Source organism: Hoplias malabaricus, chromosome 11 (assembly GCF_029633855.1).
Source record: "Hoplias malabaricus isolate fHopMal1 chromosome 11, fHopMal1.hap1, whole genome shotgun sequence".
Taxonomy (NCBI): Eukaryota; Metazoa; Chordata; class Actinopteri; order Characiformes; family Erythrinidae; genus Hoplias; species Hoplias malabaricus.
The window spans coordinates 10453982-10481628 of NC_089810.1; the positions used below are offsets into that span (position 1 = coordinate 10453982).

Here is a 27647-nt window from a genome sequence, read left to right on the forward strand (position 1 = left end):
AGAAATAAATGTAAATTTATTGACATATGCAAAATATCATGTCATAAAACATACATATGAATCATTTCCAGCTTTAAAGGTTAAACACATGTTTTGATCAAACAAAAAACTCAACCTGTGTCATTTTCCTGCCCCAGCATACAGAGTACAAAATAGGTAAACTACATAGGTACATAGCACAAATTTCAAATCCCACAGTTTGCACATTTACAATATGCGACTGTCTCATATGCCACTGAACAAAGGTTTAAACAAAACATTTCATTATACTGTAACGTTCTCATTCAGGTCATATTTAGAAAAAGACTATAGTCGCTAACCAAAGCTGATAGTATGTCTCTACACAGGCACGGTGCTGGTAGCTGCATTACCTCCATCACCTCTCCAGTTCATATAGGCAAAGTAGGTGCTAGCGGCATATGTCAGTGTCACCAATATGCCAAAAAACTGCAAGACAGAATAGTAGCAACATATCAAATAATTGCAGCTAATCTGTTAAAGAACCTACAATTTGGACAAATACACTTGAAAAAAATAATAAAATATTTACCACCCAGTCTACAGAATCTACAAACAGAAACATCACTATAAAAACTGGGTTGAAATCATTGCTTTTATGGTGTCATAAAAATTGATGCATTCACATACATATGTTTTTACAGCCTACAAGAGTTCAGGCCACGCCTGTGTTCATAATGACACAGCCAGTGAGAACATTCATTCATTATCTGTAACCCTTATCCAGTTCAGGGTCGCGGTGGGTCCAGAGCCTACCTGGAATCATTGGGCGCAAGGTGGGAATACACCCTGGAGGGGGCCCAGTGAGAACAGCATATATATATATATATATACACACACAAGTCTAAAAACCATGAGTATTACGACTGTAAGATCTGAGCTTTTTTATCCAGGTACAGATTACTACAATCATCTCAATTGCTGAACTTGAGAGGAACTGTTACCTATTACACTGCTGACCTTGTTTCATTTGGGGCATTACTGTGATGGCAACATGTTCCTCAACAGGAAATTGCATGTTCGTTGTGTGTTCATGGACTCTGCACAGTGGACTCTGACTCCACCTTCTTACAGGCCCCATGAATCCACACCTACTGCTCCATAAACTACACTGCCTTTTATGTTGCTCTATCTAACAAAGTTGACTGCCATGTCAAAAGCCACAATTTAACACCACTTTATAATGAATGAATGATACAGCAGTTAACACAGTTAAAATATTGTAAGTGCACTAATATAAATACATCGCACATGTATGTGAAGGAAGGATTTTACAAAGAGATTTACAGTTGTTTCTTGCTTAAGCTTTGTGGAATGAGAAACATGACATCACATTGGTATTAATATTCATGCCACAGATAAGCTTGTCTGTACTTCAGAAGTGCACACAGAGCACACTCATTCACACCCTACAGTTATCAGGGAGATATTCTAATACACACCTTTTCACATTACAGGTTTTGTTAAAAGTAACTACATTTTCTCTACAGTGAACCTGTGCATATTGTTCACTGTACAATACTGTTGGCAACTGCTGTTTGCTTTATGTTTTTAAAACATTTGGGGGAAAATAAAATGTGGCTTGTGCAATGGTTCTAGCACATTTTATAATTTAAAATATTTTTGGAATTAAAGTGTGGCACAGCAGGTAGTGTCGTAGTCACACAGCTCCAGGGACCTGGAGGTTGTGGGTTCAAGTCCCACTCTGGGTGACTGTCTGTGAGGAGTTTGGTGTGTTCTCCCTGTGTCCGCGTGGGTTTCCTCCGGGTGCTCCGGTGTGTTGCCCTGTGAAGGACTGGCGCCCCCTCCAGGATGTATTCCTGCCTTGCGCCCAATGACTCCAGGTAGGCTCCGGACCCACCTTGACCCTGAACTGGATAAGCACTTACAGATAATGAATGAATGAATGTAACTAAAGCACACAAATAGAATTTGTGCACAAAAAAATTCAATAAATTCAGAAATGCAACAAATTATGCTATCTGACCTAGGTTATCAAAACAAATGTAGTATTACAGTTACAAAATTTATATAAGCAAGTTAGGCATACTTAACATTCCTAACATGCTGAATTATGGTTTAAGTCATTTAAGGCTTATTCGTTTTTTATTAGTTATTAGTACATATTGTTTTTGCCATGACATGTTCGTCTACCCTCTACCTTATAGCTAATGTCTGGTAAGAGTACTGGTGCACATTGACTGGTGTTGGATCAGCCGGGTTGAAGCTGCACATTGCTGATTGTGGTGAATGCCCCCCAAAAAATAACATCCTTGGATATATCCATCATTCATGCAAATAAACTGTGCGATTACTTGTAACTTAACAACAATAAATCTGCAGTGTTTTCCTTGTCAAAACAACATGATATAACTGCTGAAAGATTAATGTGACAGTCTATGTCAAGAGATGTCTGTTAGTGTACTTATGTGTTTGTGAATGAGTAAAAATGCCCTCACTCACCGCTGCAACTGCCAAAAGATTGTAGTAATAGGAGTAAAACCAGTACGCGGAAACTGAAGCTGCATTGGCCACAAAGGCAGTGAAATACAGGACAGTCGCGACAGTGTAGAAGACAAGTAACTGTGAAGAGATGGCATGAAGAAAATTTGTTATATTTTCCTACTAAATAAATATATTGATGGATCTGACAAAGCAGATGTGTCAAGATAACAAACTTTACCAGTTTACACATGCAAAGTATTCCATTAATAAGGTGCATTTATCATGGAAAAAAATCTGTATTTTCTCACTTTATAGGAATAATGGTTAGAGAACAGTACTTAGGACTGAAAAGTCATTGGTCTGATTTCTGTGAATGGCAGGAAAATTAGGGGCAGTGGGAGTGAAAGAACAGCACTGCCCCTAGTGATCTGTGCTCACTGCCACAGTTGGGTTAAATGCAGAATATTTTGTTGTACAATGATAAATAATTGCACTTTACATTAAAAGTGAAGAAGGTTTTTCCTTCTCCTGTAAAGTTACTATTTTGGGAGATACATGTTTATAATTGGACAACGACAATATATATTCAAAACTTAAAAATGTTTATTCTATGGGTACATTATATTATATATATAAAAGTAGTTTTTTTGTTGTTGTTGTTTTTTTGTTTATTTGTCACAATCAGCCTTCTAGATTCACCCATTTACTGGGAAGTTATAAAGAATGCTTTGTCCAATCTGTGTCTAAATCAATACAGCGTTATCATAAAAGATCACAAAAACATCATAAGCAGACTTAGGAGAAATGTAAAACATAAAAATCTACAATATAACCTAATTTGCTGAAGGTTTGATCAGATTGTTAAATAATGTGTGTAAATAATTAGTTGACACCGCTCAACCATAACATTATGACCATCTCCTTGTTCCTACACTCACTGTCCACATTAGCATTTTGTAATAATTACAGACTGGAGTCCATTTGTTTCTCTGTAAACATTGTTTGCCTCCTTTCGCCCTGTTCTTCAATGGTCAAAAAATATATAAATTTAAATAAAGTATACAGAGCAAAAAATGGGTTACAATCTGTAATTATAAAACCACAACGTGCTCCTTTATGGTCAATGGAACTCAAAGAATGGACGGTGAGTGTAGAAACAAGGAGGTGGTCCTAATGTTACAGTTGATAAGAAATAAAAATGTGGTGAAGAAGTTACTCACAGCTAGAGGCCAGGGCACAGAAGTTAATTTCTGATGCACATTCAGGAACAACATGATGAAAAGCACAATGCTGAGAATCCACAGAGTCACACTCACAAACATCACCCAGCCCAAGGCAGGCACCATCCAACTGGAAATATTGGCGACAAGTACCCACACCAGAAAGCCTAAAATCTGCAGAGAGGAGACAAATAATTTGTTATGAACAATAAAACTAGCAGCTAAATGTCTGTATTTCACTTAAGAACATCAGGCGGGAGAGTTAGAGCAAAAGGAATCTCACTGTCTGGGCTCCCAAATGATCAAGTGGTCTAAGCATTGACAGTGGCCTGCCATCTAAGGCTGTCAGACTGAAAGCTATCTATTTGATGGGAAAATCATGTTTACCATGCAGCGCAAACCCTTGACTACCCTAACAAAAAAAAAAATAATTCTGTGAATGTAAACAGTGTGGCTCCTCTGAACCAACCACAATAAAGGAACAACTGTAGGTACTGATTGGGAATAATATTATCTTTAAAAATACACCACTTGCATACAAAGTGTTAGCAAGGTACGTGTTTAGTTCAATGAAGAGGAAAAGGTGAAATATATTATTCATCTGCAGATACTCTCAGATTTCTGTGCATGGCATTGTTCCATATCCAAAGAACATGACACCTGAGATCTGGCATAGAGAAAACAAACACATCTGTTGAAGGCATTTGAGGAAGAGTTGAAGCATCACATAGAACAGACAAACACTCAGACAGGTTGGTTCAATTTGTGGTAGTTCCCAACATAGACTTCCTCACATTGAAATAATTACAGGTACTAGGTGCTTTTATGATTTAAACTATTTAGTATGAGTAAACAATCATAGCTAACTTAGGACAGTAATATGTTGTTCCTTTCTGTTTTTTCTTGTGTCTATTAATCTGGTTTATTGTGGCACAGTTGAAGAAATGCAATGGTATATTCTATTTACACTTTGAACCAGAGCATAGAAGCTAAAGTTTACTCAAGGATGGCCTCAGTGAGGATACAGTTGTTCTAGGTGTGACAGAAAGCTTTGTTGGCTTCATGAGTTGGCACAGCTCAAACATTCTCTGTATGTAACATAAATGAGCCTACGATTAACTGTCATGTTTTTTTCCTGACTTGTCCACTTGTTAAAAATAAAATACTCAAGCATGACATAAAAAGAAATTACAAGTAGCGTGTATATTTCAGCTGCCAATTATTTTCCAGCTCCTGTGTCACACTGGTCATTAAAACTCCAGAGGTCTGACCAAAACATTGGCAAAATCAGCCATGAGTGTCCAAAGCAGGTGGCAGATGAGGAAGAGAGAGAACACGAGAGGAAAATGTAAATGAGGTGGTTGGGAGGGTAAAAGCCGAAAAGGGACTAAAGGCAAAATGAGGTAAAAAAAATAATAATAATCAAGTTACACAGACTTATTTTCACAACTCACAATCTCAGCGAGTAAAAGGTTCGCAGGGATGGTCTTGATGAAGCTCAAATCCACAGAGAGGTTTATTGCTTGCCTTGTTCCCGTCTGGGGTGTGCTTGTCTCTGTGTTAACCTTCCCAGGAAAATCTGCCATCTCTATTTCAAATACAGAGACTTTGAAAAAAAAATAATGTCCTTTTAGGACAAAAGGTGAAGATCAGAAAAGAATGAACCAAACAAAGGCAAGACACAAAGATCCACGCATAAGGCAGGTGTCAGCAGTTCCTAGTAACTCTATCCAAAAACACAGCTGTCTTACCTACTCTCTCTGTCTGCTCATGTGCCTCTCTCACTCTACTCATGTGCCTCTCCCTCTCTCTCTCTCTCTTTCTCTCTCTCTCTCTCTCTCTCTCTCTCTCTCTGCTCCTTTCTAAAGTTTGTCCATGTAGAAAGGGCTCTTCTGAGGTAATAACTAACTTCCTCACATGGCCACAATAGATAAGTAGTTCCCTATGAAATGTCCATTAACTATCTAATTAAAAAGAGTAAATGAGAAAACAAGAATTATAACAGGGTTTTATGCACTTGTGTTCATATCAATATACTGATATTCTTGCATTATCTAAGATTTTCAGATGAGAGTTATTCAGACCATTTAATGTTTATTGAAAAGCAGAAGTAGAGAACCGCTGGAAGCTGATGGGCAGTTCGACCAATCACATGCATGGATCAAGCAAGCAGCAGCCAATCCCAGAGGAGTATGAATCTCTCAGTCTGACATCATCTGAAAAATAATGAGAAATGAAAGTTCAGTAATTAATAAATGGTAATAAATATGTATAAATATTTATAAATAATAAAACCAATCTATAATAATAATAATAATAATAATAATAATAATAATAATAGCGGGTGGCACAGTGGCGCAGCAGGTAGTTGTCGCAGTAACACAGCTCCAGGGACCTGGAAGTTGTGGGTTTGAGTCCTGCTCCGGGTGACTGTCTGTGAGGAGTTTGGGGTGTTCTCCCTGTGTCTGCGTGGGTTTCCTCCGGGTGCTCCGGTTTCGTCCCATGGTCCAAAAACACACTTTACCAAGTGGATTTGCTACTCAAAACTATCCATAGGTGTGAATGTGTGAGTGTGTGTCACTCTGTGAAGGACTGGTGCCCCCTCCTGGGTGTATTCCTGCCTTGCGCCAAATGATTCCAGGGAGGCTCTGGACCCACCACGATCCTGAATTGGATAAGTGGTTACAGATAATGGATGGATGGAACCTGATAACAGGTACAGTGTACAATGAGCATTAATCTTTTGTGGAGAGACTGAAAAGAGAATGGAGAGATTCTGAGAGGATGTGGAGAGATGTGGATTATTTGGCACTTTAAAATAAACCTGCATTGAATATCACTAGTTTAGCCTTGTTAACACACTAGAAGATGTATCATGAGAAAAATAAACCATCAATTTCATGGCTGAACATTTCTATTTTGAAACTGCAGAGATACAAAGACCGTCTAAAATTTGAAAATTCTGAATGCCAGGATTTCTGACATCGCAAACCTAAGGAACCAACACCGTAAACAAGTTTGGTTTTTCAAGTTGCAAGCGATCATGAGTAGAGATAGTTTGGGACTAATTGCATATTTATAAATACGTGCATACTGAATAAAGGCACAGGTGTAGAGTTAAATCCAAGCCACTGTGATAGCATTAGAGAATTTCTAAATATCATTTTTTAATATGTCAGATTCAATCAATGATTGGCAAGACATTTAAAAAATATTCTAAACACGTTACGTCAGAAAGCTGGGGTGTTAACACAAGCCTCAAAGTATCTTATCAAAACTTTCCACTTCATCTTAAAGGAACTCAACTTAACATTTTTATCTTAACATTACAGCCTCAAAATCATTATGATGCTTCACTGACCTGTGATAGGGAGAATAGAATATCTGTCATTATTAATCTGGGTTCAGTAATGCAGTATGTCACATTTGGAGGAAGGTAGGAAACCACCCCACCTCTTTCCTCCTCCCCATTGTTTTCTGTGCAGAGCAATAAAAATTAAATACATTAGGGGGAGCCCCAGGAGCAAAATATCCAATTCTTACCTAGTGTTCCTTTAAAGTCAAGCTGAAATCAAGACAGAATATTTTTGTCTTCTTCTTGGTTAATGTCTTTTAGAGTTAATACAATTTAAAATCCAAATTCTTGCTTCTTTGTAATCTTTAATCAACACGTAGTGGACTTTTTTCTTGTAAATAGATTATTATTGTGTGATTAGGCTATATATTAATAAATTAGAGTCTTTGAAAACGTATAGAGCCAAAGATAGCTCTATGTTAAAGCACTCACTGTTCACTAGCAAATCAGATCTATCTTTATGGATGAACTCATAACACAGAAATAGAAATGACACGAATCCAAGGAACAAGAAATTGTGCAGCAGGTAACAAATTTGTTCTAGCACCAGGTGGACTTTTTAAGGTAGCATGGTTTATTCAAATAAGAAGTCTTTAACCTCTTTGTTTTAGTATGAACAAGTATTCATTTGGCTGTGTCAATATGAGAATAGATTATTGTTACAGTCATCAAAGGCAAACAGCTTGAAAATAATTGTTGTGTAATGGATGATGATTGTGTAAAAATAAAATCAGCAATAACAGTCCAGTCTTTTGACCGAAGTGGATATTAACACATTGAATCGAGTGGCATTACATTTACTGTCACCATTCCAAACTGAGAAATATCCAATGGTGTTTCATGACCAGGCTTGTTTGTATTGAGTGTGGATTTAACACAAGGCAGCTGAAGTTAACACAGTGACATGCCATGTGATTTTAATGTATTTTATTACTGTACATTTTCCTTGTTACCTAACCAAAAATGAAATTAATGGACCGTCATCGATATCAAGTGCAACTGAATATATCTCTACTCGAGTAGTGTGTGTACATGGCAGTGGAAACCCGCCAATCGTATATTATATTAAGAATATTAAAAAATGTTACTTGTGTAAGAAAAGTTGCTGTCAGAAGTGGGATTCGAACCCACGCCTCCAGAGGAGACTGCGACCTGAACGCAGCGCCTTAGACCGCTCGGCCATCCTGACTGTGTGGAGCAACGACGTGACTGATCACGTGGTACAAACGTCGTCACACTACAAATACTTACACTCCAGACTGTTTACGTGAGCTCAGTTATACACTCCTGATCAAAATCTTAACAGCAGTTAAAAAGTACTAAGTAGAATTTCGCAATGCTAAAATAAGGGAGCAAGAAACTAAAGATTTTGAGCAGGCAATTTATTGACAACAATTTAACGGAAATTGGCTGTTCGTCAACTGATCAAAAGTTTAAGAACATAGCCCAAAAAACCAGAAATCCCCTCAAGACAGAAATCAAAGTGTCAAAAAAAGGACTCTGAGTATCTCCACCATTCCTGTTGATCACTTCAAACTCTCTCCAATGTTGTTTCTGTGTGGTTCAGTAACTCAAGTTCTCACTTCCTAAAAAATAACACTTTAAAATACTGTGAGAATGAAATTTCACACACAGTAGATAAAGTTATTATTGGGTATTTTAAATGAGTACCCAAACAATGTCAATGACCTACATCTCTATAACAGCAGTTAAACCCGTTTAGAGTTACTGTGATTTTACCTCTGGTAATCCGAATTAATACAGTCAGACATTTATTTTACAGGTAAACAGCCTTTAGCAATTTGAAATAACCTAACACTTTTGATATAATTCCTCTTCAAAGATTCTTGTACTACAAGCACACATCAACGTTGGTTTACGTTCAAAAATTTTATATTAAAAAGGTAACGCACAACATTCAACTTGGACAGTCACTGCATTATTAGAGTGTTGCTATTTTCCATGGTACCTTCTGCCATCTATTGATGGCAGGATATAACTGCTGCTTCGTTTAAGGTGGCCCAGAAAATTAGAATAAGAACCCGGGGAAGGCAACCTCAGTCTCTCACAGCATCAGTCAAATACAAACCCGTTGCCAGCAAAGAATAAATAAAATTTAATTGAAAAATAAATTGTTTGTTTGTAGGCAGTGGTGGCCTTTGATTAGAAAAGGTTGTTGGATAAGTCCCCAGGACTGGCAGGAAAATAGGAGGAGTGTTCCCTGCTTTCTCCCCTCAATACCCACACAGACACAGGGAGAACACACCAAACTACTCACAGACAGTCACCCGGAGCAGGACTCGAACCCACAACCTCCAGGTCCTTGGAGCTGTGTGACTGTGACAATACCACACAATATAAATGTAGGTAATGAAAAAATAAAACTAAGAAGAACACAGGGGTGGGCGGCACGGTGGCGCAGTCACACAGCTCCAGGGACCTGGAGGTTGTGGGATCGATTCCTGCTCCGGGTGACTGTCTGTGAGGAGTTGGTGTGTTGTCTGCGTGGGTTTCCTCTGGGTGCTCCGGTTTCCTTCCACAGTCCAAAAACACACGTTGATTGGTGACTCAAAAGTGTCCGTAGGTGTGAGTGTGTGTTGCCCTGTGAAGGACTGTTGCCCCCTCCAGGGTGTGTTCCCGCCTTGTGCCCAATGATTCCAGGTAGGCTCTGGACCCACCGTGACCCTGAACTGGATAAGCGCTTACAGATAATGAATGAACACAGGGGTTCAGGTCCCATCTGGATTATCTTGGGATGAGCATGTTGAAGAAAGTGCAGCCCAAGATTAACTGTTTGTGGGTGTGCAGGGCAATCTAAAAATCTCTGGCTCTGGTCTGTGTGATCTTCATTTGACCTGTTTTGAAATAAATTTCTCCAGTTTGAGTTGGCCTACCTAAGAATCTCATGAGTCTAAGAGGGTTACAGAAGAGATATTGCCAAATTATTAATTGTCGTCTTACATGTTTATCAGAACAAGTTTATCAGGAAGTTTAAATGTCACCTAAAGATCTGAACAGTCCTTTGCATGAATTTCATTTTCAGATATTCTGACTCACTGCTGTACAAGAATTCACATGAGAAACTAAGAGGCTATCGCACAGCAGGGTGACACTTCTCTACGGAAGAACATGTGCTGCAATAAGGACACACAAAGGTAATATTAAGTACTAATATAGCAAGTACCAGCTTAATTATTTAGTTACTGAAATTTAAATATTCTCCCTGCTATTTGGAAAAGACTAATCATATTCTCTGTGGGGGAAAAAGACCATGCAGCATGGGTTTCATACAATTAATAACACACACACACACACACACAATCCTGTGCACTGGGTCTCAGAGCTGTAATGATTTAATGTAGTAGCAGTAGGCCTATAACACAGACATCTATTTTGGATTAGAGAAGTCAATCCCTGTGAGCCTTGAATTCTATAAACCAAACTTGTTTTTCATGGGTTCATTTCTCAAATGGGTATTTGCTAAGAACCCATGACATTAACTTTCACTGTTACACAAAAAACACGCAATTACGTATTTCAGCCGAGCCCGATGACAAACACAGATGAAAGAAAATGAGTAAAAGATGTGAAAGGCTGGATGTTGCGTAACTTCCTCCTTCTAAACAACAACAAAACAGAGGTCATGCTTTTGGGCCCAAAGTTGGCAAGAAATAAATGATCAGATTTAATTTTAAATCTCGCTGACTTTCCAGTTAAACGTGGTTCAGCAACAAAAAATCTTGGTGTCATAATTGACCCGGATTTATCATTTGATCAACACATAGGCAGTAATCACTAGAACAGCTTTTTTACATCTTCACAACATCGACAAGATTAGAAATGCCTTATCCCTACAGGATGCAGAAATATTGGTAAATGCCTTTATTACTTCAAGGCTTGACTACTGTAACGCACTACTGTCAGGATGCACAAGCAGAAATTTAAGAAAACTTCAACTAGATCAAAATGCTGCAGCCAGGGTCCTCACTAAAACCAGAAAATTTGAACATATCAGCCCAGTTTTATCATCACTTCATTGTCTGCCTGTAAAATTCTGCATCGACTACAAAATTCTGTTAATAACGTATAAAGCTCTACTTGGGCTCGCTAATGAAAACCTTCAAGATACTATTTCCTACTATGAGCCTCCACATTTACTCAGATCACACAGTACTGGCTTTTTAATAGTTCCCAGAATTCAGGAGGCCTCAGCTGGGGGAAGGGCTTTTTATTATAAAGCCTCCCAACTCTGGAACAATCTTCCAGAAAATGTTTAGGACTCAGACACAGTCGCAATCTTCAAACCTAGGCTAAAAACTCACTTGTTTACTTTAGCCTAGGGATGCCAGTGTTTCAGGAAGCTGTCATAGTCAGATCTGCCGGAATCATTAGTCACACGCTGGAAATGTTCACATTTTCTTCTTTACAAACACAAAACAGATTAAACCCAATTCCATCTCTTTACCTTTTTCCGAGTAAATGAACGCCCACCTGTCCGACTGGACACTGATGGATGACTGTCGAGCTCCTGCTCCACGCTTCAGACCAGCTCCCCACGCTCCAGCCACCACCAAGTGCTTTCGAGCTGCCCCTACACTGAAGTTTTCATGGACTCCTAACTATTATTACCAGTAGATTGACCAGGTCATGTCTTGTGAGCCTTGATTCCTCCCAAGTTTTCTTCCTGAGCTGAGGGAGTTTTTCCTTGCTACAGTCGCCCTTGGTCTTACTCACCTGGGGATTTTTACATGCTCACATTCTTTACATTTTTACATTTCATGTTGAAACTTTGTCTTACTAAAACTCTGTGAATCTGCTTTATGACATGTTGTAAAAAGCGCTATACAAAAAAATTTGATTTGATTTGATTTGTATTTTGAGGTCAGAGTAATCTCTTTCCCTTTCGCTTACAAGGGGTTGTATTTTTTATCATTTGACCAGACATGACATCATGACATTTGTTGTTCCAGTCCCCGTTTGATCTCCATGCTCAGTGCGTAGGTATGTGGGTAGGCCTGATTCCCATCCACTGTTATAATAATTACTTTAAGATAAACTGTGACAAACAAAAAAAATTCAGAAGCCAGCAAAGGATTGTTTAATGTTGTCTGAAGAAATTAGATACAAAATAGTTTCACTATCTTTATATAGTTATCTTTAAATAGTTTCAAAATCTTTAAAAGTAAATATCTTATTGATGTCAAACCCAGTAGGACATAGGTCAGAGTTCTGTTGAAGAAGCAGCTTGCGTCTTAGTCAAATGTGTCATGAGGAAGAGGTGGTGTAGGAAGATATCCCATCCATGTCCCAAAACCTGACTGTTTCAGCATTCCATGGCTCAGTTTCACACTCAAACACCAATCATGTTTCTTGTCTGGGTGGAGTAGGGTGTTATTCAAACCACCAATGACTATGTCAGTGTAGACAGAGATCCTTCTGTGTATCGGAGAAGTCAAGCACCGCCCCAGCAATCTAACAGCATAGTGATAATCCACTGCCAAGCCACTGACTTGGGAGGTCATTGCTCCTATCTATTTCCAACTCAGACAATACAACACGTAAGCATTTATTTCTGGTAAGAGCAACTTATTAAGCTCAATGGCTCACAGTGGATAAAAACTCCAAGATGACTTAATGCAGTTTGAATGTTACTCAAATGTAAAGCATTTTATCGTTTATTGTCAGCTGCCTCCCACTAAGGTCTGGACCTTTGGCTTTAACCTCAGGCATTCATGCTTTCACTAACCACCCCTTATTTATTAAGGTGCTGATGTGAATATTATATAAATGAATGACTAAACCTCTGGTGTCTCTGTAATATATACCTAATGCCTAGACATGCACAAAGTCATCTCAGTGAAATGTTACATATTTAATGTTGCATGCTACTATTAATATACTAATGTCACGAGAAAAGGGGTATTACTCCGTAACTGCCAGTATACATCCAGAATAATGGTGGTGCAGCTAGTAGTGTCGCAGTCACACAGCTCTAGGGTTCTGGAGGCTGTGGGTTCAAGGAAGGAGTTTGGTGTGTTCTCTCCATTTCTTCCCTCCCACGTTCCAAAAACACACGTTGCTAGGTGAATTGGTGACTCAAGAATGTCCATAGGTGTGTTTGTGTGTGTCGTCCTTTGAAGGACTGGTGCCCACTTCAGGGTTCCTGCCCAGTGATTCTGTGTAGGCAGCGGACCCACCGTGACCCTGAACTGGATAAGGGTCACAGACAATGAAATATTTATTCATTTCAATAGAATGTTTATCTGATATTGTTAAAAATGATGCAGGCACTGAACTACACATAAAAAAGCACCATCTGCAGATGGATAAAAACATATGGCCATATGGTTCAATGCAGTAAACTTTGGAAATTGTCCTGAAAGTGTGCAACATGGTTTGGCTTTCATTGCATTGTACTTCACTCCAGTTTTCGTGAATAAAATGCTGGAACTCAAAGGCTTCTTCACTTTTGTGGCACATGTGAAGTGATGTAAGCTGTGTACGTAATTCCTATATGAAATGAAATATTTTTTTTAAAGAATGTGTTCATTCTGTGGTCTCCAATTAGAAATTAATAATAATAGTATATATAGTGTAATAGTATAAATATGGGTGTAAGACATTTTATCAGAGTCTTGAAAAGTATTAACAGAATGAATAAGGAAGAAGCAACCATTAGTCAGCCACAAAGAAACCATGAAAAGGGAAGTCATATGTTGGGAAACAGCTGACACATCATATTGTATATTCTCTAGTACTGGTCTTTTTTTGACCCTCAGAAGGAACTATTCACCACAAACGTATACTCACAAGTCACTGTGTGCACACACTCTCTCACTGTACAGTTCGTTTTTTTGCATGTGTGTGTGATGTTAGAGGCCGTAAGGGACAGTGAGTGTTACAGTACATGTGTGACAGGCTGAAAGGAAGGGTGTTTCTTTCAGCTGAATTTGCAAAGGCTATAAATCAGCTTTGGGACCTATCCGAATATATTTATAAATATGCTTAACTATTCTTACCATATCATAAATATGCAATGTTTTTTAAGGTTGTTTACACTCTAAAAGCTGATATAACAACATAATTGATTAATTAATTCTGTAATCGCTTCATTTTTGGAGTTATGGTGTGTCGGGGCCTACCTGGAATCATTGGACACATGGCACGAATAAACCCAGTCCATCCCAGGGAATCACACACTCACCCAGTCACTCATTCTCACACACTCACCCATAATCACTCATTATACCCAGCCCATCCGTCTACCAATGTGTATTTTTGCACAGTGGAAGGAAATGGAGCACCTGGAAGAAACTGACATAGAGACATGGAAAACGCACTACAAACACAACTCAAACTTCACCAGAGGAAGGGTTTGTATTGACAACCCCAGGATTGATCAGTATATATTATACCAGCTATTGTGGACTGGTAAGATATTTATTAATTATTGTAAACTGCAACCCCACCCCCCCACCCCCCAACCCCCAGGAAATTACACCTCTCAGTGAAAGACAAGAAGAAAGACAGGGCAAGAAGCAAGCGTGGGAGACAGAGTGAGAGAGAGAGTGTGTGTAAGTGGTAAGGGGATGGGCTACTCTGTGTTGTATAAATACAGGGTCCTAATGAAGGAAAAGGTGATAGAGAGAAGAAAACATCTCGGGCCTGTGTTTCATGAAGCATCACTATAAGAACAAAAATCTGGATTTAGAATCAACAAGGACACGACACAACCATGCTCAGGAATAATGGTAAGAAACCTTTCTTTAGCCGATTACATTCCACATATAAATCATGGTTTGAGAGTTTCTGTGTGTGCTGCAGGAGATCATAGAAAAATATGGCAAGGATTTGCTTTGCATTTGTACTTTGTAAGTCAGGTATGATAAGCTTTGTGTCTCAAACTTCACTCCATCGCACTTTAAAGGCACTCTTTCTCCACATCCCAACTTCTGAGGACTTCATATTCCTTATGTTTGGCACTTGATATGGCTGACTTTTATCAGTTTACAATTCTCTATTAAATTTATACAAACTCTGTCAGAAATAGGTGCAGCTCAGACTCACCAAATTCTAAAGAAATGTCCACATTTTTCATCAGTACATCCTTGACAGGTACAAACACACATTCATTCATTCATTCATTCATTGTCTGTAATCAATACAACCTTTTCAGGGTTGGGGTGAGTCTACAGACTATGAGAAATGATTGGGTGAAAGACAGGAACTTAGACACAGGGCATCATACATTAACTCACACCTGTTGACACTTAGCCAATTCTATTACCATCCTGTGCATTTGGATTGTGGATGGACAATGGAGCACCCAGAGGAAACCCTTGGTGGCACAGGGAGAACACACTAGACTCAGACAGTGACTTGAGATGTGATCTGTTGCTCCAGCAGGGCACCTTTTTGTATTGAATTATAAATGAATCCACTGACTGGATGTAAACAGTAAATCAGTATAAGCAGAATATATTTGATGTAGACATAAACAGAAATATCATAAATTGGCTCTGTGGCCTTGGCTGACTAGGATGCCAAATGGAACTGGCAGGATCTGCAGCCACAGTAATGCCTGAATGTATGAGTAACATCTGTGAAATAATTGAGCTCAGTGACCTAATCCCCTCATATGACCCTTTAACCCTCCTGTTTGCAGAGTTCACAGGCGCAGTTTTGTAGCAGTGTAATATATCTTCATACTTGTTGTTCTAATGTTTGATCACTTTAGAAGTCAGCATAATGCCCGATTAGCTTTGTAGTGGTCTCCAGTGTTTCGCACCTACCAAACACAGAAAGTGGTTGCAGTTTGAGTTTTTTTGGTACAAATATGGCATCTTTATATTAATGTGTAATACTAGAGTCTGTGTGCTCCACCTACTAGAATTAGTATTTCCACTCACAATCTAAAACAATGTTTGTAGGTTTATTGGCTACTCAAAAATGTCAATAGGTTTAAGAGTGTGAGTAAATGTGTGTTTGTGTGTGTGTGTGAAATGCCATGGGATGAACTGGCACCCCTGTTAAAGGTGTAGTCCTGCCTGGCCCCCAGAGATTCCAGGTAGGCTCAAGTAGAGTATGAACCAGATATTACAGGAAATGAGTGAATGAATGAACCACTAGCAACAACTACCTTTCACTGTACTCCTTGTAACCACTTGGCAACGAGCAGAAATCAAATAGAAATCACTTTGTAACACTTTAGAAAACAAATAACTATGCCATGGAAGCCACCTGGAATTGCCAAACTAAATAAATAGCATTTTAACAATCTTTACAAATACCATAGCAAACCATCTACCAACATTTTGGCAACCACCTGGGATACCATAACAATCACCAAGCAACAACCAAGCAAAAACCCCAAGGCAACTGCCTATCAACAAACTAGCTAACATCCTGAATGCCACAGAATCAACCTAGCAACCACTCTAGAAACCACCTGAAAATAGCTTACTTTGTAATATGTTCACTCTATTCTCTACTTGCTCATTTCCCACCAATGCCTCTTATCTCTGCATTGTTTCTTACATTTCCCCTTTATCAGTTTTTCAAGGTGTGGACCTGCAGTGTCAGCTGAATAACCGTGCCCACCGCACAGATGAGATGGAAATGGAGCGGTTGGTGGTACGCCGAGGTCAGCCATTCTCTTTGCTCCTGCAGTTCAAAGATGCTCCCCCACAACCTCCAGACCATCAGCTTGCACTTGTCCTCCAGATGGGTGAGTAACGGTGGCCCATGGTCAGATATTGAATACTGAATACTAAAATGCTGTATACTTATATTTGTACAGCTCTGTGCAAAACTCAGAGACCGCCCTTTTATTTGCTTGATTTGTAAGTGCATATAATACCTTGAAGATGTATTGGATGTCCACTGTAAGATTAACTCCATACACTGGGTCTGAAAAAAAGTGTGGTGTTCTTGTATTGGTTACAGAAAAAAAGGAAAAATGCTTAAGACAGTTTTCAAATCAGATAGAAGTTGCATGTCCTCTAATAAACTGAGTAGCCACCCCCGAAGCCAGACCTTTACATCACTGAATGAATTTGAAATAACTGGGATGGTTCAAGGCTGAAAAAGAAATTGTGGAAACATTCTGTACCAGAAAACACTAAATGTTGAGAGAAATACACTCCCCAACAGAAAACCTCCATATTTGTTTGTTTATTACAGGTAAAAAAGGGGAGGTGGTTGTGCGGGTGTCAGGTTCAAGGGCAGCTCCTGGCAACTGGTGGTTCAGTGAGAAGGTTGCTCAGAGCGAGGTGTTACTGAATGTCCACAGCCCTGCGGATGCTCCTGTGGGCCTGTACAGCTTGACTGTTCTCCTACTCTCTGATGAGGGACACATCATTGAGAAGACCACCCCTCAGACCTTCTACTTGTTGTACAACCCCTGGTGTGCAGGTGTGTTCGGATATTCCACCTCCTTTTCCACAAACAGTGTTGAAAGAAGTCATGTACAGAACTTGTATAGAACTTGATGGCATTAAGAAACTCTGAGGTCAGGTTCTGATGTTTAGAGACTAGCTTTGAATCTCAAACATCACCCTAAGACATCCCAATTGTATTTAAAGTAACTCTAGCTAAGATTTGGCATTTTAGCTCCCAGGGTTCCCCTGCAGCTGCAGAGTGTAATTGGCTTTTACAGCACTTGAAATTAAAGTCTTGAAATCAAAGGAGGAGGTGTGTCCTACCCTTCTCCAAAAGTTACATAGTGCAGTTTTTGCAGTGCTGAGCCCAGAGTTTGAATGACAGAAGCTCTTTTATCCCCATGACAAATATTGAAGCATCACAATGATTTAATTCATTCATTCATTATCTGTAACTTTTATCCAGTTCAGGGTCACAGTGGGTCAAGAGCCTACCTGGAATCATTGGGCGCAAGGCAGGAATACACCCTGGAGGGGGCGCCAGTCCTTCACAGGGCAACACAGACACACATACACATTCACTTACACCTACGGACAATTTCGAGTCGTCAATCCACCTACCAACGTGTGTTTTTGGACTGTGGGAGGAAACCGGAGCACCCGGAGGAAACCCACGCGGACACGGGAAGAACACACCAACTCCTCACAGACAGTCACCCGGAGCAGGAATCGAACCCACAACCTCCAGGCCCCTGGAGCTGTGTGACTGCGACACTACCTGCTGCGCCACCGTGATTTTATAACTGTAATTTTAAGATACAAATACCAGCTAGTGTTGCTTCATCACGCCCAAGAATTATAGTCCCTCTGCTCCACAGGCCAGTGTTGAGTGGATTTTTACCCTTCTGGCCCAAGCTTGAATTTAAGCAGAATTAAGTTAGGCTCATATGCAGACGTTTGACAGCATCCCGTTTGGTTACCAGTGCTTTTCTATAGGGACTCTTATGTGCACAGCTGAGTGTGTTTGTGTGCAGTGGGTGTTATTTAAATGTGCACTATGTGAGATTTTTTTTAGCAGTTGTTGCACTCATGTCTGCAGAGCCAAACATACACAATCATTTTGCGATGCCCTTCCCTTTAGCCTTGCCCACTTTCCCGCCTCAACCACAACTTCCGTCTTAATTTTTTGTTGCTGAGAGCAAACCTGAAAAAGTCACGCTGTCTCACTCAGTCCAAACTCATAATATCCGTAATCACACATTATCATGCCAGTAACTCAAGAAAAGATTAAAATAAAATTATATTTACATGGTGCTTTCCTTCACCCAAAGCACATCCAGAGGTCTACTAACACCGATACAAACCAACAAAGAATATAGAAGTCGAGGGAGTATAGGAGTAATAAATGGGGGGACTCACTGTGTAGACGCAGAGTGAAAACCAGGCTCCTACAGGCCCTGAGCACAGGAAAAAACACAACTAATTTAGCTGTGGCGAGCCAAGCAGCAGTGAATTCACGCTTCCTCTTTGCAGTAGTTAGCATTTTCCACTCCACCTTAAATGGTGCCAATGGGCATTGTATTTTACCACAGATAAAGGTAAAAAACAAAGTAAATAAAAGTAAATAAAAAAAGTAAATAAAGCACCCCGAATGTAAGTACGTAAACAACACGACAGTAACTTTAGAAGTTTAATCTACAGGAGATTTAAGGTGGTATTTTCCTGAAGCAAGTTAGAGAAGAGAAAGCAGTATTTCCCTGTGCACCATCACCCCACATCAGTGGGGAATCAAGACACTGACCTGGGAAAGCACTACTACGCAGAACTTAGTGTTCTCCATATTGGAAATGTCAGTGTTTATTTGGTAGTGGAGTCCATCATCTTGCTCAGAGAAAGCTTTGTGGTCAGTTCCTGTCTTGTTGGGGAGGGCAGAGTGTAGCTTCTTTGTCTGCTCATGAAGCCTTAACTCCACTACAACCTTATATTGTAATGAGTCGTTTAATGACTAATAAATGTCTAAAATCTCATATAGTGCACCTGTAAAGTAGTGAACACCGATATGTGTTTGTAAAACTGGCTGGAGGCTAAAAAAGCCAGTTTAGGCCCAGGCTTTTTGGGGCCATAACAAGGACTGGGTCAGGGCTCTCAGAGATCCAAGACAACATTCTTTGGCAGTCACAAGCCTAATATAGCAGTAAATGACTAAGTTAAAATAAAACCTATTGTCAGCATGGTACTGAACGAGCAACAGCTATTTCACCTTTGGCACAAACCACTTATGCTTAATCATTTGAATGAAATGTCAAAAGAAAATAACAATGTAGAACATTGATGTGCCTTCATCGCTTCTGTGCCTATAATTTGTCTCCACAGCTGATACTGTGTATATGTGGGATGAAGGGCTTCTGCAGGAGTATGTGCTAAATGAGAACGGCACCCTGTACCAGGACTCATGGGACCAGATCAAATCTCTGCCCTGGAATTTCGGACAGGTAAAAAGAAGTACATAGGCAAAATCACTCAAACTAAGGTTCAACTTAGGTAAAGCAGTCCTTCATAGAGCAAGGCTGACAGTTTGAATGAACTTGGGGTCAAGGCCTTCTCGGAGATGCTGTCATGATATTGGGGGTGGGGATAGGGGCCTGACAGAATGGCCAGATATATGGGTGATCTTGCATGCCAGAGGAATCTGTTGCCAGAGTCAGCAGTTTGATGGCAGAGTGTGTGAACTGTGGCAGCTGTGTGCCAGAGAAGACACAGAGGACTGGCCTGCCTGAGTCTTTCTCCTTGTATGAGAATCTCTGTCTTGCAAGCAAAGGTCTGTCCACCCCACTCTGTTAGACAATAATGTGTGGAAGGAGAGAAAAAAAAATGAGTTAAAGAGAGAAATGAGATACATACCTCCTAATATTACATAGCCCTCTTCTCCTGCTACCAAACAGCTGTGACCCAGCAAGACATGGACTCCACAAAACCTCTGAAGTTGTCCTGTGGTATCTTTCACCAAGATGTTAGTAAAAGACCCTTTACACCCTGTACGTTTTGAGATGGGGTCTCTGTGGATCAGAATTGATTTTCCAGAACCCTCTAGAGATGACTTATCTGATTGAGATCTAGGGCATTTGGAAGCAAAGTCAAGATCTTGACTCTTTTATTGTGCTTCTCAAACCCTTCCTGAATATATTTTGCAGTGTGTTTTTTAAAGAAATCTTCAGGGAATATTTTTTCCACATTTCAAAGGTTGTAGCGTAGTCTTAAGCTTTTTACAATTCAAAAATAGCTAAATTCAGTGGTCCATTGTCCATTGTTCCAAGAACATCAGAAGCTTATTGGATTTGCATTGGATGTCCCTGCTTTGAACATTTTGTGCAAAAGTTTTGAGCATTTTAATATTTTATATTAAATATTTAATAAACTCTGGTTTAGGGGACCCTTGTTTTTGCTCTTATTATTTTACTTAATTTTCTCCTTTCTAATGCAAATTGTTGGTCTTATACCTATAAAAATTCATTCATTCATTATCTGTAACTGCTTATCCAGTTCAGGGTGGGTCCGGAGCCTACTCGGAATCATTGGGCGCAAGGCGGGAATACACCCTGGAGGGGGCGCCAGTCCTTCACACACTCACGCACGCACAATTCCACCTACCAACGTGTGTTTTTGGACTGTGGGAGGAAACCGGAGCACCCGGAGGAAACCCACGTGGACACGGGGAGAACACACCAACTCCTTACAGACAGTCACCCGGAGCGTGAATCGAACCCACAACCTCCAGGCCCCTGGAGCTGTGGGTCCTGTGGTGGTGGGTTTGAACGCCAACTCCCGCTACAATCACTCCCTGTGTCCTCCCAGTGTCTGTGTCAGTTTTCTCTGGGTGCTGGGGCTTCCTCCCACAGGTCAAAAACACATGCTAACAGGTGGAATGGCTATGCATAAGTGGCCATAGCTTTGAGTGTGTGAATGAATGTAAGAGTGTGTAATACCATGTGATGTACTGGTGTCCTATTTAAGGTGTATTCCTAACTTGTTCCCAGTGATTCTCAGTAGGCCGTACCCTGAATTGGATAATTATACCAATTTACAGTTTTGAAAGCTACAAAAAACATATTTAGGCTTACAGTTATAAAAAATAATCTCAGTCTAAATATTATTCTGTATGTGTTGTATTTTTTTTTCAATAGTTTGAAAAAGGTGTGGTGGATATATGCTTTAAAGTCCTGGACAACTCCCCTTCTGCTCTGAAAAACTCAGAGATGGACATCAATAAGAGAGCAGACCCCATCTACGTAAGCAGGACAATAACTGCAATGGTAAGGAAAATGTCTGGTGTGCCATATTTGAATTATTCTCCTTTTTTTATCATGTGCGCATAGTTGAGTCTCATGAAGCAGCAAGCAGCTTGGAGGCGTGCTCTTATTCAGTCCACATTGTTTAGAACTCACAAACGGGGAATGTTATTTTGCACCAAATTGTTCACTGGAATAAGGCCAGTGAAAATCTGCTGTTTGTGCTCTGGCAGGTGAATTCAAATGATGACCGTGGGATATTGTCTGGACGCTGGGACGGAAACTACAGTGATGGGGTACCTCCCACGCGGTGGACTGGCAGTGTTCCCATTTTGAGACGTTGGAGCGAGGGTGGGACAAAGAGTGTGCGTTATGGCCAGTGCTGGGTGTTCTCAGCTGTAGCCTGTACAAGTAAGAAACAGATGCCTTTACACTGACTCTTCATACCCAAGACAGTTTTGGAAGGTAGTGTCTAGGGGTGGGTTTTATCAAAGCCTTTATAGTAAAAACTGTCCACTCAACGGTGATCTTGGTTTCACCATCCCACAGGTTTACATTCCACTTACTAGGCTCTTACTTCTTTGAATGTGTATAGACTTATAAACCCCAAACTACAATACCACAGTGTTTTTTGTTTTTTTCATATTTCAAATATTAACAAACTGTCACAATTTTTAGCAAAATAATAATAACAAAAAGCATGATTTTTCTGCATTTGTAGACTAATGTAAATGCATATGATTCACAGCAATTGTTTTAGAAAGAGGGCGGCCTGGTGGTGCAGCAGGTAGGTGTCGCAGTCACACAGCTCCAGGGACCTGGAGGTTGTGGGTTTGATTCCCGCTCTGGGTGACTGTCTGTGAGGAGTTGGTGTGTTCTCCCTGTGTCTGCATGGGTTTCCGCTGGGTGCTCCGGTTTCCTCCCACAGTCCAAAAACACATGTTGGTAGGTGGATTGGTGACTCAAAATTGTCCATGTGTCTGTGTTGCCCTGTGAAGGACTGGCGCCCCCTCCAGGGTGTATTCCTGCCTTGCGCCCAATGATTCCAGGTAGGCTCTGGACCCACTGCGACCCTGAATTGGATAAGCGGTTACAGATAATGAATGTTTTAGAAATACCTTATTTTCACCACCTGCCACTTCTTTTCAGTTCTTCGCTGTTTGGGGATTCCAACCAGATGTATCACAAATTATTCCTCAGCACACGACACAGATGGCAACATCAATGTGGATTTCCTGTTAAATGAGAAGCTGGAGATCATATCAGAGGGCAGGAAAGATTCCATCTGGTGAGACACATGCTTTATGGATCTGTGGCCTTTACACATAAGTTGCATATGGTTGAATGGGATTTCATGGGATGCACAAAACATAGAAGCATAGGAATGTGCTGAGGTGGTATTAACACTTAAAATACACAGTAAACACAAGCACAAGGGACATTAAAACCTAGAGACTGAAACACATGAGGAAAGGAAAACAAAACAGAAACACAGGGCAAGCCAAACAAAACCATGATGGCTCCTGACAATCTTTGACATTCATTCATATCTTCTTTTAAAGACATATTAGGCTGTACTTTAATTTTTTTAATATGGTTGTTTCCACCCAAAAATACTCAATAAAGACTACAGTCAAAGCATTTAATCCACTCCAATAATACCCTGTTTTAGTCTAGTTTCATGAGTGTACTCACGTGACAGAATCACATTGTTTATTTCACATTATAATTCTCCACACCATAAAGTTAAAATTACCAATAAACACAGGTGTTGGTTCACAGGCCTCAGAATTCCATCTTTTCATTAGCTCACTGCCAAAATAACTACATGTATTACTGTGTGCTTCATGTAAATGATTAACAAATCATTTTGCGATCACAATGTGCTTCATGGAAATGTTAATGAGGCACAAGTATCTGTCACTTGATTTTATGGACGCTGATTCATCAACTGCACTGAAACTTCCATTTGTTTCTATGTTGTCCAAAAGACTAATAGATCAGATGATGAATAATGTGTATGTCATTCAGTGCTGTCAAATCTGGGCTCGTTTATTAAACCTTTCATATATAAGGACCACTGAATGTCAAGTTAGACGCAAACTTCATCTGGCCCTTATTCTCTTATTTCAGGAACTACCACTGCTGGGTGGAGTCTTGGATGAGACGAGAGGATCTTCCGAAAGGTTATGATGGGTGGCAAGTACTTGACCCAACCCCACAGGAAAGGAGTGATGGTAAGAATTAAAATAAAAATCTTATTTAACCCCATGTCAGGTCATTCTTGTTATAACTGTAAGTAGCTGCAACAATCATTTGTCTCACTCACATCTCTTTGCCTGAATAGGTGTGTTCTGTTGTGGGCCATGTCCCGTACGAGCAGTCAAAGAGGGAGATATTGGGATGAAGTATGACGCTCCATTCGTGTTTTCTGAGGTGAACGCAGATGTGATTTACTGGTTTGTTCACTCTAATGGGAAGCGAACACAAACATCTTTGGATAGCAGCACTGTGGGGAGAAACATCAGTACTAAGAGTGCACATGGGGAGGACAGAGAGGACATCACAGCTGAGTACAAATACCCTGAAGGTAACACGCAGTTTGCTTACATTGCTTTCTTTTTTCGGTCTAAGCTTAACTCATCATCTACCTAACTTTATCTTTTCACAGGTTCCATGAAGGAGAGAGAGGTCTATGCGAAGGCAGGGAAAAGGGTGACCAAGAAAAATGAAGGGCCTTCTCAGCTGCAGCTCTCCCTTAAACATGTCCAGGCTGTTTATGGCACAGACTTCGATGTGGTTGTGGAGGTTCAAAATGTTGGTGGAGAAGATGCATCAGCACAGCTCACAGTCACATCTAACGTTGTCACTTACAACAGTCTCCATCGAGGGGAGTGTCAGAGGAAGACAGCTGAACTCACAGTACCAGCACAGAGAGGTCAGATACACAACATCAAAATGAAAATGAGAATGAAAAAAAAGAGGAAAAGTGAATAGAAAAAGAAAGGCATATAAACAGTTTCCTTTAGCAAGTCATATGGATAGCCATGACATAAAGATTAGAAAAGCAGGCTTAGAACTGAGAGGTCACCTATCAGGTTCCTGGTATCAGCAGGAAAAAAATGTAGGTTGCAATAGGGTGGGATGTTTTAGGAGCAGTGCTTCTTATACTCTGTAAAAATCACAGCTGAAGTGCACTTGAGCAAGGGAACCTTATCTGGTCCTTGGGCACCATCTGGTGGCTGCCTGTTGTTTGGTGTGTGTTTTTTTGCTTCTAATCACTAGTGTGTGTGTGTGTGTGTGTGTGTGTCTTCACTGCCACAAATGGGCTAAATACACATGTCAAATTTTGTTTTACTACTGTATAAAAAAGTAGCAGCACATTTGAATCAGTTCAAAAATGAATATTGTAAATATGCAACGTTGTAGGCCCTTTCATACTTTTCTTTTACTCCCTTCCAGTGCATAAGGAAGTGATACGGCTTCTATATGATCATTATGGGGCCTGTGTGTCAGATCATCACCTTATCAGGGTTACTGCACTTCTCCAATCAAGCGGCTCACAAAACATGCTCCTCAAAGAGGTCAACATCCCTTTAAAAATGCCCAAGCTCCATGTCAAGGTAGTGAAAAATGCGGTGCTGAAAAATCAGAATTGATTTATTGCATGCCATGATTGTTGTCCTTTTGTAATTATACTGTGATTGCTCTTACATATATTTACAATTTCCCAGATGACTGGTGAAGCTGTGGTCTCCCGCAAACTGACAGCGATAATCTCCTTCAATAACCCCCTTCCTGTGACTCTCCAAAGAGGGGTGTTTACCGTGGAGGGTTCTGGACTAACAGAAGAGGAGGCAATCCCGCATCTGTACGTATCAACCATTTAAAAATGGTCTTGTATCTTTACCAAATTTGAAATAAAGGACATGCTCATTTCATCTTTTAACATATTTATAGAGACTTTAATATTTAGGATACATTAAGTAAGAGTAAAAGGGGTCAGACAGAGAGTGTATAGAGCTCACACGTTAATCTCACTACTCTGAGCCACTCAGAATGTTTCCAAGCCAATTACTACAACATGCAGAAAACAGATTCACCATCCCTTCTTAGGGCCTTCAAGCTAACGGTGCCAGACATAGATGACATGCCAGGCCAAGGATGGGCATATCCTTTACAGAGTCAGACATTCCAACACATGGCAACTTGCCACAGACACCAGAACAAACACTTACCCGACATCTTCTTCCCAAAACAACACTCCTGACTAAGCTGCAGCATCCCTTGTGTACTATGTGTCAGCCAAATTGTTTACAAAAGTATTACTAAAGTGTCAAGTAGCATCAAGTAGGAATGTTCATATGTGAATAACCCTAAAATTAACAGCTGTAAAAATCCTGGTAAATGCTATCCCCTCAATTGTTGTATGGAATTGTTCATTACAAAGCAATCATAGAACCTCACTGTGCCTTAGAGGAGTCGACCGTCTGGCCTTAACATTCACTGCTGTTAATAAAAATAGATAATGAGCAACATTCTCTCTCTCTGAAATAAACTGTTCTCCTTCTTGCTCACAGTGAACCTATTGCGCCTGGACAGCACGTTGCGGTCAAATTCACCTTCAAACCATCTCGAGCAGGCCTGAGAAAATTACTGGTCGACTTTGACTCAGACAGACTGAGAGATGTAAAGGGTGAAGCCACTATTATTGTTCGGAAGAAGAGGTTCTGAGAATGCTCCAATGCCTTAAACCTGTGTCTCAGTGGATCTTTTGAAGTTGTAAAAGAAAGCATCTTGAAAATGAAAACTTGAAATATTTTTTTATGTTTTAATCTTATTGCCATTTACCTATTAATAATCTTTCACAGCTCTTTGTATAACACAAATAAAACAGTGCTTATTTAATCATCAACTAATCATATTCAATAACTTGCATTCATGCATTTTGAATCTGAATATATGAATATGTTGTTTTGACATATTTTCGCTGTCCAAATAAATATGTATCTCCCAATATAGTAACTTTACAGGAGAAGGAAAAAAACCTTCTTAAATATCAATGGAAGTGGATGGTAAACTACTGGAGCATTTTTTATAAAATGTTCAAAAGATGCGAAGAACAGTTGTTGTGTTGAAATGATGTAGGAAAATAAAATCTAAAAAAATGGAGAGACATGTTTTTAATTGGACAGCAAAATACATCGTCAAATTTGGGGGAATGTTTTACAAAATTAAAAGCTGGCCCTAAAAATGTAATTGTATAATGCAGCGTTTGACAAATTGGGGGGGCACGTAGCTATTGCATGTGGGCAAGGCTAATGAACACATTCCTAATGCATGTCACTTGTAATAATTTAACTGTAAAGGTGATCTGTCACTTTATTTTGTTTTGTTCAATAAGAAATTGCAGTTTTGTATGAATTACAATGTTTAAAATAAATTCCGGTGGAGTTTGGAAGCAGAAGATGTGTACATGTATTTTGTAGTGGGGGGGGGGGGGGGGGGGCTTGATTTTAAATTCTTATCTACAAAAGGGGGACTGCACAAAAAAAAAAAAACCATTGATATAATGGATTACTTCAAGTAGTGTACACTCAGAGTTGGTTAATGCAACCCATGTACTCTAACACATAGAGGATGACATAATTCACTGCAATGTGTGATAACACAGCATACGTTCACTAATCTTCTAAATTCAGTTCCCTATAATGGTGCATTATTATAGTAGTGAGTAATGTAGAGAATAATGAATAGGAAGCCATTTTAAACACAGCTACAGTTAATGGCTGTGTCTGAAACAGAAGTCTGTGCCTTAGAAAGCAGTATTTTGAAATGACGATGTTTATAAGTGAATCTCATTAGAGACAGACTTTAAATGCATTATTTGAATAAATTATCAGGATAATGGTGCACCTGCAGTGCACGCCAAAATAATTACAAC

At 39.8% G+C, this 27647-nt stretch overlaps 2 protein-coding genes and 1 non-coding gene across 5 annotated transcripts; 1 reads left to right on the plus strand and 2 right to left on the minus strand.

Annotated features, from left to right (window-relative positions):
- Nucleotides 1-40: 40 nt before the first annotated feature.
- Nucleotides 41-18936, minus strand: pllp (plasmolipin). Of its 3 annotated transcripts, none has more exons than XM_066685196.1 (6): nt 18837-18936; nt 5768-5899; nt 5138-5271; nt 3684-3857; nt 2482-2601; nt 44-447 (listed from the first exon to the last, which is right to left on the minus strand). In XM_066685196.1, exons 3-6 carry the CDS (start codon nt 5267-5269, stop codon nt 340-342), a joined length of 534 nt encoding a protein of 177 aa, XP_066541293.1. In that variant the 5' UTR covers nt 5270-5271; nt 5768-5899; nt 18837-18936; the 3' UTR covers nt 44-339. The 3 variants fall into 3 exon arrangements, with proteins under 3 accessions (XP_066541291.1, XP_066541293.1, XP_066541292.1); XM_066685195.1 differs by lacking the exon at nt 18837-18936 and adding an exon at nt 7045-7162; XM_066685194.1 differs by lacking the exons at nt 5768-5899; nt 18837-18936 and adding an exon at nt 5435-5529 and having other exon boundaries at nt 41-447.
- trnal-cag (transfer RNA leucine (anticodon CAG)) lies at nt 8145-8227 on the minus strand. Its single transcript has one exon. It is a non-coding gene; the product is annotated as a tRNA-Leu (tRNA).
- On the plus strand, nt 14774-26563 carry tgm2l (transglutaminase 2, like). The gene is made up of 13 exons (XM_066685596.1): nt 14774-14789; nt 16592-16765; nt 17221-17451; nt 19791-19909; nt 21599-21727; nt 21937-22114; nt 22853-22991; nt 23837-23940; nt 24051-24293; nt 24375-24641; nt 25166-25326; nt 25438-25574; nt 26284-26563. The coding sequence occupies exons 1-13, from the start codon at nt 14774-14776 to the stop codon at nt 26435-26437; spliced, it is 2052 nt and encodes a 683-aa protein (XP_066541693.1). The 3' UTR covers nt 26438-26563.
- The last annotated feature ends 1084 nt before the right edge of the window (nt 26564-27647 follow it).